Source organism: Physeter macrocephalus, chromosome 11 (genome assembly GCF_002837175.3).
Source record: "Physeter macrocephalus isolate SW-GA chromosome 11, ASM283717v5, whole genome shotgun sequence".
Classification (NCBI taxonomy): Eukaryota; Metazoa; Chordata; class Mammalia; order Artiodactyla; family Physeteridae; genus Physeter; species Physeter macrocephalus.
Genome location: NC_041224.1, coordinates 140084821 through 140106784, shown reverse-complemented (window position 1 = coordinate 140106784; position 21964 = coordinate 140084821). Strand labels below are relative to the sequence as shown.

General features: G+C 35.5%; 1 protein-coding gene across 3 annotated transcripts in view; it reads right to left on the bottom strand.

The window, feature by feature from the left end:
* The window catches only part of KIAA0586 (KIAA0586 ortholog), a 104913-nt gene that overhangs the window by 47039 nt on the left and 35910 nt on the right, over positions 1–21964 (bottom strand). For all 3 annotated transcript variants that reach the window (XM_028495953.2, XM_028495952.2, XM_007105235.3), the window contains 7 exons: positions 15756–15949; positions 14316–14434; positions 9225–9424; positions 5247–5406; positions 4615–4834; positions 3775–4028; positions 2583–2659 (listed from right to left, as the gene is read on the bottom strand). In XM_028495953.2, coding sequence (XP_028351754.1) covers positions 2583–2659; positions 3775–4028; positions 4615–4834; positions 5247–5406; positions 9225–9424; positions 14316–14434; positions 15756–15949 — 1224 coding nt within the window. The remainder of the gene's footprint in view (positions 1–2582; positions 2660–3774; positions 4029–4614; positions 4835–5246; positions 5407–9224; positions 9425–14315; positions 14435–15755; positions 15950–21964) is intronic.

Below are 21964 nucleotides of genomic sequence, written 5' to 3'. Positions count from 1 at the left end.
GAGTAATAAGGACCAGATACACCCACCCCCTTGAAACAACTAAAAAATGGACAAAGTATGTGAAAAACTGCATTTCAAGACATGGAACATCAGGTAAAAAAATACAGTGATCCCTGAGAAATGAAAAACAAGTCAGAAGAACCCTACGACTGCTCCAGCTTACCGTCTGTGAGTTTCCAGGCTGTGGCACAGGAGCCTAAGCTAAGAAGATGGAGCTGAAACTCCAGGGAGGCCAAGACAGCTAGAGTTCATAAGACAGACTGCCAGAAAAGTGAAAGCTGCAGAGGGAGAAAACTCTGGAAATCTGCAGAAGATCCCCTTTGAGTATTAAGCTGAGTACTACTCAGCAGATGCTTTGGAGACAATTACATGAGGCTGGAGGAACGAGCACCTGAGAAGGGATTGGATATAACAGTGCCTGATGCTCACACAGGGCCTGGATAATGGTTGTTCCCACTAGCCAGGCTGGAAAACCTCATTAATGAGGCATTGGGTAGGGTACATAGAAGTGTCTTCTCTCCATAGCGGGGGATAAATAGCCCTAGATTGAGTACTGTTCTGGTACTGCCTAACAAATCTTAAAAGCAAGACTCAAAAGGGTAAAAGTGTCTCTAAGTACTTAACCATGTCCTGAGCAAAGCTCAAAAATATTTATAGTAATATAAAACATAGAAGGAAAAAGTCTATGCAAAATTTTGGCAGATCAAATTAAACAGCTTTTCTTTTTTTAAAAAATTTATTTATTTTTGGCTGCATTGGGTCTTCATTGCTGAGCACAGGCTTTCTCTAGTTGCAGTGAGGGGGGGCTACTCTTCGTTGCGGTGTGTGGGCTTCTCATTGTGGTGGCTTCTCTTGTTGCGGAGGACGGGCTCGAGGCATGCGGGCTTCAGTAGTTGTGGCTCGCGGGCTCTAGAGCACAGGCTCAGTAATTGTGGCATATGGGCTTAGTTGCTCCGCGGCATGTGGGATCTTCCCGGACCAGGGCTCAAACCCGTGTCCCCTGCATTGGCAGGCAGATTCTTAACCACTGAGTCACCAGGGAAGCCCTAAACAGCTTTTCTTAAAGATTAAGATATAACTACCATATTATCCATCCATTCGACCCCTAGATATTTGCCAGAGAGAAATGAAAGCATATGTTAATACAAAGACTTGTACACAAGTCTTCATAGCAGCTTTATTTGTAATAGCCCCCAACTGGAAATGAACCCAAACGTCCATCAACAGGTGAATAGGCAAATTATGGCACATCCATACAATAGAGCACTGCTCAGCAATAATGAGTGAACTATGATACAAAGTATAACACAGATAAATCTCAAAATAATTATGCTGAGTTAAAACAATCAGACAAAAAAAAAGAATACATGCCACGTGATTCCATTTATATACATCTAGAAAGGCAAACTAATCTATAGTTACAGAAAGTAGATCAGTGGTTACTGGAAGAGGTATAGAGAATGAGACGAATGATGAGAGATGAGAAGGAGGGATTACAAAAGGGCCTGAGGAAAGATTTGGGAGTGATGGATGATGAATATGTTCATTACATTAACTGTGGTAATGGCTTTACAGATATATACATATATCAAAAATTACCAAATAAGTTTTTTTTTTAAAGAGCAACAATAATAGCAATGCTTAGCAAAGGCTATGGATGAATGTAGATGAAAGTTGAGCACAACTACCCTTACTTGCTTAGGTTGTTTGAAAACATAAAAAGTAAAGATTTCTATTCCTTAATAATTTTCAAAAGAAAATCCCTATTATCATTTCTGTATGGTATTTTTATATATATTATACATGTTGATATATTATATATGTTAAGATATATATTTTTAAATGCAAATTTTCCTTCCATAAAGCTAGATAATAACTAGGAGAGTTAGTACCCTTGGGTCTTATTTCAGTATTTTTTTTTTTAATCTTTACTTATTTATTTATTTTGGCTGCGCCAGGTCTTAGTTGCGGCATGTGGACTTCTTAGTTGCGGCATGTGGACTTCTTAGTTGTGGCATGTGGACTCTTAGTTGCAGCATTCATGTGGGATCTAGTTCCCTGACCCCACAGTTCCCCAGGGATTGAACCTGGGCCCCCCTGTATTGGGAGCATAGAGTCTTACCCACTGGACCACCAGGGAATTCCCAGTATTTTTTTCTAAAGCCACTAAATTCAATTATTTTTTAGCGTAAAGAATTATAATCATGATTAGGGAAAAATTACAAACGTATAAGAGACTTGGTTTCCACAGCTAAGGTCCTGCCTGAAACACTGTAAAGGCAACATATCCAGGTGACAAGGTACCTTGAGTTAGATTTTCATTACCTAATTACATTAACTGCATTTTTCAACTACTGGAGCCACAGGGGTTAACAACAATTTTCTATTCATTCTCACAATTATGATAATGAAATGTGTAAATATGATAATGACGTGTAAGAAACCTTAAATTCCTTCATGGATATTTTATTAAATTTTATGACTATAACTCAAATATTTGAGAAAAAACTCTGATCAGTGGCAACAAGTTCATCAAGATATTCTTCATCTCAGAATTCAATGTGGAGTCAATCACTTCTTACCATTTCGAGGGCATCAGGCAGAGTACTGGATAAGCTATCATTTAGGTTTGTCAGATACAGTCCTTCATCTCCTAAAACTAGAAATTAAAATGCAAAAATTTGGAAAAAAGAAGAAACATAAATTTAGTAAATAATCTCACCATAAAGCCATAGAATATTACACTTAAAACTTACACAATAAAAATACTGGCAAAGTTCATAAATCATAATTCACAAGCTATTCAATCTCACTAGCTCTTTGAAAAGCACATTTTATAACAAAGATGAGATTTTTGTTTCACTTACCAGCTTGTCAGGAATTAAAAAGAGCTATTAAACATCAACTGTAACCATGAAATTAAAAAGAGGCACTCCTATATACTACTGATATAATTAAAAACTGATTAAAATTAAAAACCGATTCACCTTTCTGGAGAGCATGTTGGCAATGTATTGCTATTTAATTTTATTTTTTTGGGCCACGCCGTGTGTCTTGTGGGATTTTTTAGTTCCCCAAACAGGGACTGAACCCAGGCCCCTGGCAGTGAGAGCATGGAGTCCTAACCACTGGACTGCCAGGGAATTCCCTATGTATTGCTATTTTAAAGGTGCATACTCTGACTCAGCAATTCCACTTCTAGGCATGTATTCTAAGGAAGTTATCAGTTATGGAAGTTCACAAAGATAAATAAATATATGTGCAAGGATGGTCAGTGGAGAGTTATGTATAGTATGAAAACACTGAAAACAATCTAATGCCCAACACTATGGCACTGTTTTAGCAGACTACCCAGCCACTAAAAAAAAGCGGTAGGGCTATATGTATTAATATAGAAAAATGTCTATAACATATTTAAGGTTAAAAAAAATTCAGATTTCAAAACAATATGTATAATATGACCCTACTTAAAAGGTAAAAATATATATACATACAAATGTATTTAGGTGTCTATATATGCAAAGAAAAAAAAAAGACTGGAAGGGTATACCCCAAACTTTCAACAGTGATATTATTTCTGGAGGGTCGGATTTATGAGGGCGATTTTACATTCTGAGGTTAAGGTGTAGAAAAGTTAACTTGCAGAGTCCATATTCTTTCTACTATACCCTGTTAAATCTTGAAAATTAAGTAAAAACACTTTAGACAGAAAAGTATTACTTAGGAATTATCATAAGCTAACCAGTGAAATCAACTGATACAAAATTAACTTACTCTTATGAGCCACTTTTTGACCACAATTAAATAAAATCTCTCCTTCAGAGATGGGTCTATCTAAGGTTTCAGTTTCAGTGGCAGTAACGCTCAAGGTACTCTCCATTGTTGATGAATCTGAACTTTGCACCTGTATGGGGGAAGGGGCCTTGGTGCCAGCAGGAAGCGGCATAAGGGGAACTGGCTCTGGAGGTGCAGGCTGAGCAGGGAAGTCCATGCTCTCAGGTTCTTCATCCTTGGCCACAGACATTACACTAAGAAGAAAGAGACATAGTTTGAACGCATTACATCGGTGAAGGCCTATATTAATTTTTACATAAAAAATAGATTCAAAAGTACTATGTCTCCTTTAGACATATTTCTATATCAATATATAGATATATCTATATATTTCTATAATCTGCACTACTATAATTAACCAACAAGATTTATTTTTCCAAAATCATCTTCATGCTTTAATCACAGACCATCTTGAAAGTTCTACCATCTCTAAAATAAATCTACATAGGGATATATGGTAATATAAAAGTTAACTGATCATAGTAAATGAAGATTCACACTGGGGAAAAATCTTCTTCTATTTTATTAACAATATTATAGATATCTTTATTTTAATCTGTTTCCCCAAAAATTTTGCTTTAAAAGAAGAGAACTGAAAGTATAAATAAATCTGGTAAAAATTTTAAAAACATAAAATTTATGAAACTTCTTCCTACTAAAGTATAGATTAGCTTGTGGTTTATCAACCTTCATTTATCATTTCTGATGTTTTCAATGGGTCACCTAAGTCAACATAAGATGAAATGTGTAGTTACTAAAAATGAATATACTGTCATTTACATAGCTCTCGGGTGAAGTTCTTCTTGAAGAGAGTTGGGATTCTCTTCTTCCAGTGGCAGGTCTCCATTACTCCATGGCTTGGGAAGCTCTGGGCTTGACATCTTCAATTTATCAATAGAAGTCTCTGACAAAGTTGGGGTAAGAGCTGCTGCGGGAGGAGGTGTAGTTGCAGGGGTCACGGTTGGAGTATTAACAAGTGTGATGGGAGGCATATTATTTCCTAAAGGTTTTTTGTAAAAGCAAAAAAAAGTCAATAAGAATTCCACAGGAAGGCAAGATATATTGTTTAACATTCTGGCATACAAATAATGGCAACAAGAGTTAATAATAATAATGATGGCCATTAATGGGAAAAGCTCCAAATTAATTTAGTAAAGTACAAAAAATAACCTTGAAAAGACATCACTTTCAACATCACCATGAACTTAAAATAGTCTAAATGTCTACTAGATTATATACTTTAAAAAGTGGTAACCAACCCCGTAGTTTCCTTGTCAGAAAAAATGACTTACTAGAACCTAGTAAGCAACAGGTATGTGTATACTAATCTATAAAGACTTACAAAACAAACCATGATATTTTATTTAATAGTTGCTAAAATTAAAACTGAGTTATAGAAATAAGGTTTCTACCTTCTTCAGCAAATATTTCTTTCATGGGAAAAGCTACATCATGATCTGAAACACAGGGAGAAGAATCTGGAGTTTTTACCAACACACGCTCCTCGGGAGGTGATGAAGGTGAGAGAGGAGGAGTTGGCTGTGGGGTAGCCACTGGGGTACACACTCTTGCCTAAAATAAATAAAACAAGATAAGTGGTGCTTACAATCCCCAAATAAGGGTAATTTGAAATATAAAATGATCTCATTCAGAGTTACATAAAATTTAAATGGATGGGGGGGGAAAAATGGAGTCCTCTGTATCCTAGCTCTTAAACTTCTAGCTATTAGTTTCAAGACCGGCTTACAGAAAGCCTCCAGCAACTGATACAGCTCTGCCTCTGAACTAGGCCCCCTTATCTAATATAGAGAGGAAGATTAAACAGACAGCTGAAGATCAAACCCAAACACAAGCTGGGTAGCCATGTAACAGAAAGAGAGCATTTTAACTAATTGACAAGATATCAAAAATCACCTTTCAGTACAAAAGAACAAAGCTTATGAAAAGCAATGGAAGGATAAGAAAAAGTAGGGGGGATAAAAGGAAGACAATGTAGAGATGGAAAGTCCTGGGGAAGAAAAAAGCAAACATTTTAAAATCAATTTGTTAAACAGGTAATTCAAACGATTCAAACTTCAAAAGGATGATGGTGAAAATTAAGTCTCCTTTCCTACCCATGTCCTATCTACTTAGTTCCTTTCCTCAGAATTATCAAATATAATCTTAAGTCTTTTTTTATGTCCAGAATACTCTATTTTTTAAAATTTTTATATAATTTTTAAAGGTTACACTAGGTTTACAGTTATTACAAAATATTGGCTATATTCCTACTTAAAAAATTTTTTTATTGAAGTATAGTTGATTTACAATGTTGTGTTAGTTTCAGGTGTACAGGAAAGTGATTCAGTTATATATATGCATACATATATATATATTCTTTTTCAGATTCTTTTCCACTATAGGTTATCACAAGATATTGAATATAGTTCCCTGTGCTATACAGTAGGTCCTTGCTGTTTATCTATTTTATATATAGTAGTTTATATAAACTGCTAATTTGCTAATCCCAAACTCCTAATTTATCCCTTCCCTACCTCTCCCCTAGGTAACCATACGTTTATTTTCTATGTTTGTGAGTCTTTCTGTTTGGTAAATAAGTTCATTTGTATCATTTTTTTAGAATCCACATATAAATGATATTGTATGATATTAGTCTTTCTCTTTCTGCCTTAGATAATCTCTAGGTCCATCCATGTTGCTGCAAATGGTGAAATTTCGTTCTTTTTAATGGCTCAGTAGTGTTCCATTGTGTGTGTGTGTGTGTGTGTGTGTGTGTGTGTGTGTCCGTATACACCGCATCTTCTTTATCCATTCATCTCCTGATGGACACTTAGGTTGCTCCTATAACCTGGCAATTGTAAGTAATGCTGCTATGAATGTTGGGGTGCATGTATCTTTTCAAATTAGTGTCTTTGGTTTTTTTGGATATATACCCAGGAGTGGGATTGCTGGGTCATATGGTAATTCTATTTTTAGTTTTTTGAGACTTAAGTCATTTCATATGTGTATAGATTTTCTATGGAATAAATTCCCAGAAGTGAGATTGCTTGGTTAAAGGGCTAATTGCATTCTTAATTTGAATACATATTGCCAAATTTCCCTCTACATGGTTATATTATTTTATCAATGCAATAACACCAGAAGGTATGAGAATTCCCATTTCCCAAAGGTTTGCTAAACAATGGTGTTAATCAAACTTTTAGAGTGTTACCAATTTGATCAGTAAAAATGGATTCAATGATTTTTTTTTCTCACTATCAGTGAGACTGACCATCTTTTTGTATGTATGTGGGCCATTTGTATTTCCTTTTTGTGTGTGATTTGTCTGGACATGTCTTTTCCCCATTTTTCTATTTGTCCTTTTTTTCTCTTTCTAAAACATATTTTTATAGTGGGGTGACTGGCCTTTATTCTGTATTATGAGTTGCAAAGAGATAGACAATTTAAAAATTATGAAGCATATTAGAAATTCTATAGCATTGCTTAATTATTACCATATTCTTAGCTTTGTTTTTTAAGTGACAGAAATATACTATGTTTTATTCTTCTTGACTGCATAAACCTATAGCCTAAGACTGCTGTTTTCAAATATAATGCTACTGACTCATCATTATGAGAGGATTTAAAGGTATCCTACTAGTCTTGGTAATGGGTAATAATGATAAACAATTAGTTACTGAGTATTTACCAAGTTCCAGGCCCTAGATTAAGCTCTTTCATATATCATCTTATTGAATCTTCCACAAAATCTTCTATGATGGCTCACAAGATACAGTATCATAAAGATGTCAATTCTCCTCAAATTAAACCAATCAAAATTGAATTAATTCCCAAAAAAATCCCAACAAAATATTTTACAGAACTTGAAAATTAATTTTAAAACATATATCGAAGATGAAATGGCCAAAAAAGCCATGACAATTCTGAAGATAAGGAACAATATGGCAATGGGGGAGGGGAACTTGGCCTCCTTAATATTTGGAAAGCAGATTTTGGTAAAGCCGTCATCATTTAAACTCTGAGTATTTTATCTCTAGTATACAGACAAGACTAAAGTAAGAGAGTTGAGGGTTCAAATTCAGAACTTCCCAACTCCAGAGTCCATGCTCTTAACAATAACATTTATTTCCTATTTATACTGATTTTTCTATATTTTCTCATTAAATCACCCTTATGAAAATATCTGAACTATATGGGCAGAAAACAAACCAAAGTTAATTAGCATAGAGATAACCACAACTCTGATACTGGCATGCATTACCAATGAGCTAATAAATAAAGCACAGAACAAAAGTATGTACCAAATCTCTGGCACACTAATCACACTACACCAATTACATTACACCAATTTCCATAAAATTCAAATATGTAACTTTATGTTTATACCTTAAATGAGGCAGTTTAAATGTTTCACCTAAATAAAATGATGTTTTTATGATCGACAGGATCAGACTTGACCATGAAGTTTTAAACAGTTGGTAATACAGAGTACATTCTGGTTTTGTATAATTTCTTTTTCTTTTTAGTTTTTTAAAATTTTCATACAATTTTTAAAGGTTACATTCCATTTACAGTTATTACAAAATATTGGCTCTACTCCCTGTGTTGTACAGTACATCCTTGAACCTATCTTACAGCCAATAGTTTGCACTTTCCACTGCCCCACCCCTATATTGCTCCTCCCACCCTTCACTGGTAGTGGTTTTGTATAATTTCAAGTTGCTATAATAAATTAGAAACTCTATTTAACATAGAAAGGCTTATTAAACAAACAATAACAAAAATGCCTAAAATATACTTTCTTTTAAAGATTAAAAATATCACTTTACATAAGAACCAAAAGCGGTACATGTGCTTTTTAGCTATATCTTGAATTTTAAAAAAATTAGCTATAAGGATGTTCTTGGAACAACTGGGGAAATTCAAATATAGACTCTATATTATATAGTATTAACATATCAATGTTAAATATGGAGAGCATAATAATGGTATTTTGGTTATGTAATAAAGAATCTTGTTCTTAGGAGATACTACTGATGCTTTTAGAAGTGTCATGATATCTGCAACTTTCTAATGAGTTTTAAAGCATATATAATAAACAACATATAAAGACAGATAAAGAAAATGTGTCAAAATGTTATCAACTGGTAAATGTAGGTAAAGCTTAGACAGATGTTCATTGTATCATACTTTCAACTTTCTATAGATTTTAAAGTTTTTAAAATAAAATGCTGGAGGAACTGTTACTGTAATCAAAGCCACAAGAAACCAATCTCCACCACAAACTATGATCTTATGACCCAATTTAAAATCTGTCCATTTTGCTTTTCTTTAACAAAGGTGTCAAAAATTCCCCAGGACTCCAAGTCATGAAGGAGAGTCACACTTACCGGCAAGTGTGTTTTGCTTATTGAAACATCCCCAGAAACACTTGTAACAACAGGACCTGGCTTCTTTGCTTCTCTGTCACCCAGCAAGATGGCAATGGTTTCAGCAAGAGCTTCATTCACAAAATGCCTAATAACGTCTGAATTCACAGGAACTCCGGCATCAACAAAAAGCTGGAGGGCACCACTGCTTGTTCCTTCCACTAAAAAATGAAAGAATTTCAGAGTAAGTGTGCAAGAAACATGCTTGCATTCTAAGCCTTAATTCTTAAAATTTTAGAGATGGGAACATATGTGTATGAGACGGTGTGAGGATGAATAAAATGAAAATACAAAATCTACTTATTGTGACAGAGAGTAAGATGGTAACTCACATAATGAACATCCTCTCTAAACAAACTAAAAAGGGGAGGAAAACATCCAGATGAAAATTTACTTATATGGCCTCTTCCCTACCACTACAAAATTTAGTGATAAAAAGGATTTGCAGGGACTTCCCTGGTGGTCCAGTGGTTAAGATTACATGCTCCCACTGCAGGGGGCACGGGTTCAATCCCTGGTCAGGGAACTAAAATCCTGCATGCCGAGCAGCACGCCCCACCCTCACACACACAAAAGATTTGTATCCACATTAAATGTTTTCATCTGAAACAATCCACATTTCCAAGAGTAGGGAACCAGGAAACCCTGTGATAGATCTTGGCAAAACACAGGGACACAATGACTGTGGGGGGATTTTAGAGAAATGGCGCTTCTTCATAAATATGAAGACAAATCTTATTTCCGTCTAGTTTCAGATACTTCAGTTACTAACATTACAGGTTAATCCTCTTCAAACTTTTAGAGTAGTTCAGGTGCTTGATGTCACCAGCTCTATAGGTATATTAATTTTCCAAATGCGTTGTACTTTTCACTTGTGTGAATGTACATAAAATTCAGTAAAACTTCCTAAACAGACTTTATTAGGCTTAAAGTGGTTATATTTCTAAAGCTCTGTGTGGAAAACATGTAAACAGTGATCTATACAACTTGATGGAGACATGACCTCTCCAAAGAGTACTCCTTAATTAGTACAACTATGGCGGCATTACACAGAATTCCCTGAAAGGTAGGTACAGGTGTCTTGGGATCACTTGTTGAGAGATAAGTAATAGCAATTTACTCTGGAGCTCCATAGCAAAGACTATCACAATCCCAAATTTATATTCAACAGTATATATCAACACATCTCCCTTTTTAGTTCCCATAACTCATTGCTTTGGCATGACCAAAAATCAGAATATCTCTGTTATAAAACCCAAAAGTCCTACCCAGACATAGGCAAAACAAAAGCAAACACACATGCTTTTTTTTTTTTTTTTTTTCGGTACGCGGGCCTCTCACTGTTGTGGCCTCTCCCATTGAGGAGCACAGGCTCTGAAAGCGCAGGCTCAGCGGCCGTGGCTCACGGGCCCAGCCACTCCGCAGCATGTGGGATCTTCCCAGACCAGGGCACGAACCCGTGTCCCCTGCATCGGCAGGTGGACTCTCAACCACTGCGCCACCAGGGAAGCCCCAACACACATGCTTTTAAAGAAAAGGGAATGGGATCTAAATACCCTCTATAGTAGACCATCTTTCCTTAAGTCTACAAAGCCTGAATTAGTCTCACTTAAACCACCACCTGACCCATGTGAAGGACTGCTAAGAGGACTATCACTAGCCCTGATTTGCGCTAGCAGGAGAGACTGGTGGAGAATCCAAACACTCCAAAATATGCCATCGAGGTGTATGACCTAGCAATGAAGGAAAAAGCATCTGGCAGTTTGGACAGTATCCATCATAAACCAGACAAATCTTTGGAGACACTTGTTTGTTTTCCTGACTGGTCTCCTTGTCTTGGGACTGCCGAATACCATCTCCACAACCAGTATTTTGACCAAAAGCTACAGAAGTCCGACTATCTGTTTCTCCAAGGCATATTTCATGGTCCTTTGCCTTCTCTTTAGCTTCGAGTTCTTTTTTATTCCATTTTCACTTGGTACTTTCCATCTGTTCCTTTTTCAACAGATTTTGAAATAGTCTCAGAGCAATTATTTGGATGAACTGGTTTTGGTTTTCTTTTGGATTTGTATTCCTAGATGTCTTCTTCTGAAAAAGTATCTTCTAACATGACAAAATGATTTTATCATTAAAGAAGCACTAATCTTAAGTAAAAAAAAATTTCCTCATAACTTTGTTCGTAATTTTATTCCTTCCTTCAAAAAATGAGAAGGTGAAAGAAAACCTGGGATAGTAGCAGTGGAAGAGGCATTTGAGTTATACTAAATAGGAAGAATCAATCAAATATAAGAATAAATTGTGTGAAGCCAGGACATCGGACGTGGCTGGGTGTGGACTGAGGAAGACCAAAGAAAACAAAGTAGAACAAGCAATACTCCAGGGCTTTGGAAACTGGGCACTTGGAAAATAGTGGTATCATTAACAGAAAGAGAAACAAAGGAGGAATAAGGTTGGTTAGAAAAATGAGATGCATTCTGGATACACCAAAGTTTGGTATGCCAGTGGAGCATCAAGCAAAATATTCATCAACAGGCAAAACTGCAAGTTTACAGCCTAAATGTGTAGCTTAGGGGTCATCAACTGACACGGGATAACTAACGCCAAGAAGAGACTAAGAAAAACAGAAAAGAAAGAGGGCAGGGGACAGAAGCTTGGGGGAAATTTTTTATTCAAGTAGAAAAAAAGAAAACGATGAGGAAATGAGGTCCTAAAAAAATTAAAAAGATAAGGGGAAGAACAACAGAATGAATTCTAAGAAACCAAACCAGTAGAACATTTTATTAAAAGTAGTCAACAATGCCTATACTAGAGCCTTCTAGGAGAATAAGGATTTGAAAAAAGGTTATCTCTGAGAACCAAATGCTGTAAGAGAGTAATTTCATTAACGAGAAGGAAGAAGAAAGGCAGCTCATAAAAACTAAAGAGAAAGTGAGCAATGAGAAAGTAAAGCAGTAAATATAGACTCTAATGTCTAGGATTTAGGCAGTTAAGGGGTAGTTTGAGGAGGAAGAGGAGGTTATTCTGGACTGGAAAGAAGTGGAAAAAAATAGAGGTAACGATATATAGGAATGTTAAAAAAAAAAAAGAGCTAGAAAGCTGGAGAACTTATACCATCCAATTTCAAGACTTATTTTTAAATTACAATATTCAAGAAGTGCGGTATTGATGTAAAGACAGACTTGTAGATCAATGGGACCAAACAGCAAGTCCAGAAACAGATCCAAACATATATAATAGCCAGATATTTCCAACAAAGGTGTCAAGGCAATTCAGCAGGAGAAAGGATAATCTTTTCAACAAATAACACTAGAAAAATTGGATATCCATACACACACAAAAAATCTTGCTCTTTACTTCACACCACATATAAAAATTAACTCAAAACATACCATAGACCTAAATTTATAATCTAAAACCATAAGGCTTCTAGAAGAAAACATAGGAGAAAATCTTAATGATGTTGTGCAAAGATTTCTTAAACAGTATATCCCCAAAATCACAAGCTATAAAAGAAAAATTGATAAATTAAACTTCATCAAAATTAATCTTTGGTCTTCAAAAGACAATGCTGAGAAAGCAAAAGGTAAGATAAAAACTAGGATAACACATCTGCAAAACATATGCAATAAAGGACTTGTATCCAGAATAAAGAAATCAATAATAGTAAGACACAGACCCCAATTAAAAACTGAGCAAAAGAGTTTTAAAGATACTTCATCAAAGTAAATATACAAATGGCAAATAAGCACATGAAAAACTGTACAACATCATTAGTTACTGAGGAAATGCAAATAAAACCCACAATGAGATATCTCCACATGCTTAGTGAATGGCTATAATTAAAAACATTGACAACAAGCATTAGTAAGGATGTGGAGCAGCTGGAACTCTCATTCACTGCTGGTTGGAATGCAAAATAGAACAGCCACTTTGGAAACATTTAGCAATTTCTTATAAAGTTAGATATCTACTTACCATATGACCAAGAGAAATTAAAAGATGTGTATAAAAGATTTGTTTGCAAATATACATAACATAGCACAGCTGTATTTATAATAGCCAAAAATTAAGACTACAAATGTCCATCAACTGGTAACTGGATTAACAAATTATGGTACATACATGGAGTGTAATATTTATTACTATATGCAACAACATGACTGTCAAAGCATTATGCTAAATAAAAGAAGCCAGACACAAAAGACTAAATACTGTATGATTACATATATATGAAATTCTAGAAAAGGCAAAATTCAATGATAGAAAGTAGATCAGTGGTTGTTAGGGTCTAGTAGGCATGGGAGGGGGTTAGCGATTGACTGCAAAGTGGCATGAGGGGACTGTTGGGGATGATGGAAATGTTTTTCTATAACATGATTGTGTGGCTAACATGTGGTTGTGTTTGTTTAACAAAACTTGTCAAATGGTACACTTAGAATTGGTGAATTTTATGGCAAGTAAACTATGCCTCAAAAAGCTAATGGAGAAAGAGGGGGAAGAAGAGGGAAGGAGAGGAGGATGAAAAGGAGGAAGAAGGAGGGAGAGAAGAGGAAGGAGGAAGGAGGAAGAAGAGGTGAATGGTGTGGGCTCCCTAAAGAAAGAGGCTCTATCCATTCAGGGAATACTTAAACTCTTCTTAGGTGTCAGTCAAGGGCTAGGCTCTAAAGGAGAATCACCCTTACTTGTGAGTAATTTATAGTCTATGAGTGAGACAGATATGCAAGCCAATCATAATACAGTTTGATGGTTACTATAACAAAGATACACAGACACACAAACAAACACACACAAAGTGCTATGGGAAATAATGGAGAGATTGGGGGTAGGAGGGATGGACGCTGATAGCATAATCTGAATGCTGCAGTATGTAATAAGGGAGTGAGGGAGAAATAACTTCCACTACAGAAAACTGGGAAGTGACACTGAAAAGAAGAGGACTTTTATCTTTTGTCAACCAAGGACTATGTGACCTCTAGAATATATAAATCCACAACAACATGAAGGTTTTGTCTTATAATAACAAGAAAAGCTAAAAGATTCCATTTCACTTACCAATGTCAGAAGTCAATGGCTCACTGGCCTCACTGACTGAGACACTGATGTCAGCTGTGGCCTGCTGTTGGACTGGAAGAAGCCCAGAGATAATTCTTGACATTATTTCTTGTTCTACCCTGGGGGAAAAAAGTTAAGGATTCCTAAATTTAGTTGGAATGTATAGATGGTTAGAAATAACACCCTTAAAAATAACTGGTACCCATGGACACAAACATTTAAATGTGAAAGCAGTCATTCTGGAAGTTGAATCTGGAAAGAAGAAAAAATTCAAATATATCTACTAGAAAAACAAACCAAATCTCTGTGTGGGAGACAGTTTATCAGATTAAAATCTTTCTGATCAGTCTAATGAAAACTTTAACAGCCCTCATAAATTCAAAACAAGGTTTAGGTCAATGATTACCTGGCATATCATGCACCTAAAATGTTGGGTTCCCTACTCTGAAAGCACATATAAAACCCCACAAGATCAAAGCTAGAAAAGAAGTCTAGCTGCCCTCTCTTCAAGGAAATAAATATATAGACTGCAACACAGGTAGTTTTCCTCTAAAAAGGGAAAGAAAATTTACTTTCAAGGCCATTTTTAGGAAGGGAAGTAGGAGAGGAAAAGGAAGGGAAACACAATAAGAGACTGCTTTTGTACATTTCTTTAGAGAAGCTAACAGGCTTCTTAATTATTATTATACAAGTAATAGATGTTCATTGTAAAAAATCAGAGAACACATAAAAGTTAAAAAAAAAAAGATATGGCTCACTCACAATCCCAGATTCAAGAATAAACAAAGTTAGTTAACAATTTGGTATTATTTTTCAATATTTTTCCCACGCACATTTATTTTTGAGTGAGCTCTTCTAAACTGTGGTTGCATCATTAGTATCCTGCTTCATTTATGCACCAAGTGTTATTAATATCTTTCTAAATCATTAAATATTTTTCTAAACCCAATCTTGATAACTGTATGAATATTCAGTTGTTTAGTTTATTCCATAACTTAAGGTTTCCCACAGGTAAAAATAGGTATAAAAGTAGTTTATGAGTTTATATAAGTAACAAACGAAACAGTGCCTTGTTTGTAGTAAACACTATAAGTGCTAAGTATTCTATGGCCTAGTAGCAAAACTGATTATTTCCTTAGGATAAATTTCTGTTAATAAACCACTGGATTAAAAAACTTGTACATTTTTAATGCTCTGTTACTCAGCAATAGCCTCTTTTGTCATAATAGACAGCCTCAGTACAAACATTCAAGGACAGAAACAATACTTGCAACAGTTAGTTAAACCCTCAGCATCATGTCAAATAGTGTCCAGTGACTACAGCAAAGGAAAAATATAAAAAACAAAAGGAGACAAGGAAGATTTTCAACCAAAATTTCATACATTCTATTTATACTTGCTATTATAATTCTGTTCACCCCAACACCACTGTAAACTCACCACTGAATTAAGCTATTTTCCAGTGTTTCTTTTCTCTGAATTACTTTATCCAGAACATCAGTAGTGGGCTGAAAAGTAGAAGCAACTGGCGGAAACGGAGGGCCATTATATTTTGTAGAAACAACTTTAACACTTCTGTTAAACTCCAGAATTGGTTCAGAGCATTCCAGAATTTCATCACATTTTTCCTCTTCCTGGTAATAATAAAAACAAAACTATTATATTCATGTATCTGTTCAACACTTACTGAGTGCCAAGTAGAGATAACTTAGGTGAGTTAACCAACACTTCTAAATTAATCAATAGCATTTTCTAATTGGTGGCATCACATTATTTATAGTATACACACTTGTCATATAAATCACATTGAAGAAATTTAATTACACAATTATATTGTGTTTTTAAAGTCCAATATTCAGGGACTTCCCTGGTGGTCCAGCGGCTAAGACTCCACGCTCCCAGTGCAGGGGGCCTGGGTTTCAACCCTGGTCAGGGAACTAGATCCCACATGCCGCAACTAAAAATCCTGCATGCCACAACTAAAAGATCCCGCACATCACAACGAAGGTTCCACGTACCACAACTAAGACCTGGTGCAGCCAAATAAATAAATAAATATTTAAAAAAATATATATTCATTTTAAACAATCATAAAACAAATTAGAAAACTTGGTTATTCCTACATAAAACATTATTAACATTTCCCTCTATAAATTTATTAATTTATTATCATAGTAAAACTAACACTTCCAAATATTACTGCTTACTCGTACAGAACATATAATTTACATTTAAATATGCAGTTAGGTCATCTTACACATTATTTGTACCATCACATCATGATCAAAAGAGTTACTTCCGGAATTTTAAAACTTTTTATTATGAAAAATATACATGTTTAAAAGTGAACAAAATAGTGCTCATGCACTATATCTGTTATATATAAATAATAAGAATCCCACTTACCTGTTCCCCAGCTTTAACAATTATCAACTCATAACGAACTCTGTGTCATCTATACTTCCCCCATTCACTTTCCCCTTTGCACACCATTTTGAAGTAAACCACAGATACTATATCGTTTTATCTGTAAATAATGCAATATGTATCTCAAAAAAAGTCAGGGCTCTTTAAAAACTATAACTCAATAATATTGTCCCATTGAAAAATGAAGTCCACAGCTATTAAGTGGCAGAGCAAGGATAGAAACACTTGTCTTTGAAGTCCAAATTCTTTGCTATTTCTACAATGTTCCTTTGACTTATACATTGAACAGTTGTCTAATGTCTTTGCTATATTCTTACCTTCAAAACATTCATGTTGAGCTCACATGAGAAGACACACTGGTGAGCAAGTAACATTAATGTAGTGCATATCTCTTAAAGTTTAAAATAGGATTTTATTTTATGATTGACAAAACTAGTCTTGGTTCTGAAAGTCTAAGAAATATGAATAAATGTCTTCTTTAAAGTTCACTGACACATCATTATTCAAGTAGTCTCTATGTTCTATGATCTTTTCTCCCATCCTTTATACTTTACTTCCAGCTACTTTTTCCCTTCTTCTATTTAACCATTTCTATCATTTCTATATCTCTTCCTGCTATATGGGCCCTTCCCTTGGATTTTAGACCCCTCACAACTTTTTTCCTCAATATGAACTAACTGGCGAACTTGCCAATAATCCAGAAACGAAAACAGACAAATGTAATAGAATGAAGAAAGGACAGACTGGAGAGAGGGAAACCAAAGGAAACAAAAAGGAAGAAGGAAGTAGGAAGCAGGAGAGAGGAGATGCAGGTAGGAAACAGCTAACAATCATTAAGTTTCATGGAGGTAGCTAAGTGATATAGAGGATAATACTGTACTACAGAATAACAACCTTATAATTTTTAAAATAAAAATATATTTAACTGCAAAGTAAAAGGAAGTTTCTCAAAGCTCTGTTACATAATACTGATGGTCAAAAGATATTCAACCATCAGAAACAAGGCAAGGTTGTTCCCTCTCACCACTCCTTTTCAACATTGTACTAGAAGTCCTTGCTAATATAATTAGACAAGAAAAGAAAATTAAAGGTATACAGATTGAGAAGGAAGAAATAAAACTATCTTTGCACATGACATGATCGTCTATGTAGAAAAGCTAAAAAAATCAACAGAAAGACTCCTGGAATTAATTAGCAATTATGGCAAGTTTGTAGGATACAAGGTTAACATACAAAAGTCCATCACTTTCCTATATGCCAACAATGAACAAACAGAATTTGAAATTAAAAACACAATACCATTTACATTAGCACACCCCCCCAAATGAAATACTTAGGTATAAATCTAACAAAACATGTACAAGATCTATATGAGGACAACTACGTAATTCTAATGAATGAAATCAAGAACTGGATAAGTGGGGAGATATTCCACGTTCATGGAGAGGAAGACTCAATAACGTTAAGATGTCAGTTCTTCCCAAATTGATCTATAGAGTCAATGTAATTCCAATAAAAATCTCAACAAGTTATTGTGGAGATATCAACAAACTTACTCTAAAAGTTATATGGAGAGGCAAAAGACCCAGAATAGCTAATATGATATTGAAGGAGAAGTACAAAGTTGGAGGACTGACACTATTCAACTTGAAGACTTACAATAATCAAGACAGTGTGGTACTGGTGAAAGAACAGACAAATAAATCAATGGAACACAACAAAGAACCCAGAAATAGATCCACATAAATATAGTCAACTGATCTTTGGCAAAGGAGCAAAGGCAATACAATGGAGCAAAGATAATCTTTTCAACAGATGGTGCTGGAACAAATGGACATTCACAGGCCAAAAAAAAAAATTTAGACACAGAGACTACACCCTTCACAAAAATTAACTCAAAATGGATTACAGACCTAAATGTAAAATGTTAAACTATAAACCTCCTAGAGATAACATAGGAGAAAACATATATGACTGTGGGTATGGCAATGACTTTTTAAATTTAAGACCAAAGGGACAACCCATGAAAGAACTAATTGATAAGCTGGACTTCATTCAAATTAAAAACTTTTCCTCTGTGAAAATGAATGTCAAGAGAATCAGAAGATAAGCTACAGACTGGGAGAAAATATTTGCAAAAGACACATTCTGATAAAAACTGTTATCCAAAATATATCAAAAAAACCTCTTCAAACTCAATAATAAGAAAACAACCCAATTTTTAAAATGGGCCAAAGACCTTAATGGACACCTCACCAAAGGTGATGTACCGATGGCAAACAAGCATTTGAAAAGATGCTCTACATCATATATCAGCAAAATATAAATTTTTTGATTAATTTTTATTCGAGTATAGTTGATTTACAATGTTGTGCTAGTTTCTGCTGTACAGCAAAGTGAATCAGTTATACATATACATATATCCACTCTTTTTTAGATTCTATTCCCATACAGGTCATTACAGAGCATTGAGTACAGTTCCCTGTGCTATACAGTTGGTTCTTATTACTTATCTATTTTATATATAGTAGTGTGTATATGTTAATCCCAACCTCCCCAATTATCCCTCCCCCACTCTTTTTCCCCTTGGTAACTGTAAGTTTGTTTTCTACATCTGTGGCTCTATTTGTTTAGTAAATAGGTTCATTTGTATCATTTTTTTTAGATTCCACATATAAGCAATATCATATGATATTTGTCTTTGTCTGATTTCACTCAGTATGAGAATCTCTAGGTCCACCTGTGTCGCTGCAAATGGCATTACTTTGTTCTTTTTTAATGGCTGAGTAATATTCCATTGTATATATGTACTACATCTTCTTTATCCATTCCTCCATTGATGGACATTTAGGTTACTTCCGTGTCCTGGCTATTGTAAATAGTGCTGCAGTGAACATGGGGGTACATGTATCTTTTTGAATTGTGGTTTTCTCTGGATATGTGCCCAGGAGTGAGATTACTGGATCATATGGTACCTCTATTTTCAGTTTTTTAAGGAAACTCCATAATGTTCTTCAGAGTAGCTGTACCAATTTACATTCCCACCAACACTGTAGGAGGGTTCCCTTTTCTCCACAACCTCTCCTGCATTTATTTATTTATTTATTTATTTATTTATTTTTTTGAGATACGTGGGCCTCTCACTGCTGTGGCCTCTCCCGTTGCGGAGCACAGGCTCCGGACGCACAGGCCCAGTGGCCATGGCTCATGGGCCCAGCTGCTCTACGGCACGTGGGATCCTCCTGGACCGGGGCACAAACCCGTGTCCCCTGCATCGGCAGGCGGACTCTCAACCACTGCACCACCAGGGAAGCCCTCCAGCATTTATTGTTTGTAGATTTTTTGATGATGGCCATTCTGACCAGTGTGAGGTGATACCTCATTGTAGTTTTGATTTGCATTTCTCTAATAATTAGTGACATTGAGCATGTTTTCATGTGCCTGTTGGCCATCCGTATGTCTTTTTTGGAGAAATATCTATTTAGATCTTCCACTCATTTTTTGATTGAGTTGTTTGTTTTTTAGATATTGAGCTGCGTGAGTTATTTGTATATTTTGGAGATTAATCCCTTATCGGTCACTTCATTTGCAAATCCTTTCTCCCACTCTGTGGGTTGTCTTTTCGTTTTGTTTATGGTTTCCTTCATTGTGCAAAAGCTTTTAAGTTTCATTAGGTACCATTTGTTTATTTTTGTTTTTATTTTCATTACTCTAGGAGGGGGATCAAGAAAGATCTTGCTGCGATTTATGTCCAAGAGCATTCTGTGTTTTCCTCTAAGATTTTTATAGTCCCTGGTCTTACATTTAGGTCTTTGACCCATTTTGAGTTTATTTTTGTGTATGGTGTTAGGGAATGTTCTAATTTCATTCTTTTACATGTAGCTGTCCAGTTTTCGCAGCACCACTTATTGAAGAGACTGTCTTTTCTCCACTGTATGTTCTTGACTCCTTTGTCATAGATTAGGTAACCATAGGTGTTTGGGTTTATCTCTGGATTTTCTATCCTGTTCCATTGAGCTATATTTCTGTTTTTGTGCCAGTACAATACTGTTTTGATTACTATAGCTTTATAGTATAGTCTGAAGTCAGGGAGCCTGATTACTCAAGCTCCGTTTTTCTTTCTCAAGGTTGCTTTGCCTATTCAGGGTCTTTTGTGTTTCCATACAAACTGTAAAATTTTTTGTTCTAATTCTGTGAAGAATGCTATTGGCAATTTGATAGGGATTACACTGAATCTGTAGATTACTTTGGGTAGTATAGTCATTTTAACAATATTGATTCTTCCAATTCAAGAACATGGTATATCCTCTCCATCTGTTTGTCTCGTCTTTGATTTCTTTCATCAGCATCTTATAGCTTTCTGAGTACAGGTCTTTTCCCTCCTAAGTAGGTTTATTCCTAGGTATTTCATTCTTTCTGATGCACTGGTAAATGGGATTGTTTCCTTAATTTCTCTTTCTGATCTTTCGTTGTTAGTGTATAGGAATGCAAGAGATTTCTGTGTATTAATTTTGTACCCTGAAGCTTTACCAAATTCATTGATGAGCTCTAGCAGTTTTCTTTTTTTAAAATTAATTAGTTTATTTATTTATTTATTATTTATTTTTGGCTGCATTGGGTCTTTGTTGCTACATGCAGGCTTTCTTTAGTTGCGGCAAGTGGGGGTTACTCTTCATTGCAGTGCGTGGGCTTCTCATTGCGGTGGCTTCTCTTGTTGCAGAGCACAGGCTCTAGGTGCACGGGCTTCAGTAGTTGTGTCACATGGGCTCAGTAGTTGTGGCTCACGGGCTCTAGAGTGCAGGCTCAGTAGTTGTGGCACATGGGCTTCATTGCTCCGTGGCATGTGGGATCTTCCTGAACCAGGGCTCGAACCTGTGTCCCCTGCATTGGCAGGAGGATTCTCAACCACTGCGTCACCAGGGAAGTCTCTCTAGTAGTTTTCTGGTAGCATCTTTAGGATTTTTATGGATAGTATCATGTCATCTGCAAACAGTAACAGTTTTACTTCTTCTTTTCCAATTTGGATTCCTTTTACTTCTTTTTCTTCTCTGACTGCCATGGCTAGGACTTCCAAAACTATGTTGAATAAAACTGGAGAGAGTGGATATCTTTGTCTTGTTCCTGATCTTAGAGGAAATGCTTTCAGTTTTTCACTGTTGAGAATGATGCTTGCTGTGGGCTTGTTGTATATGGCCTTTATTATGTTGAGGTAGAGAAATGTA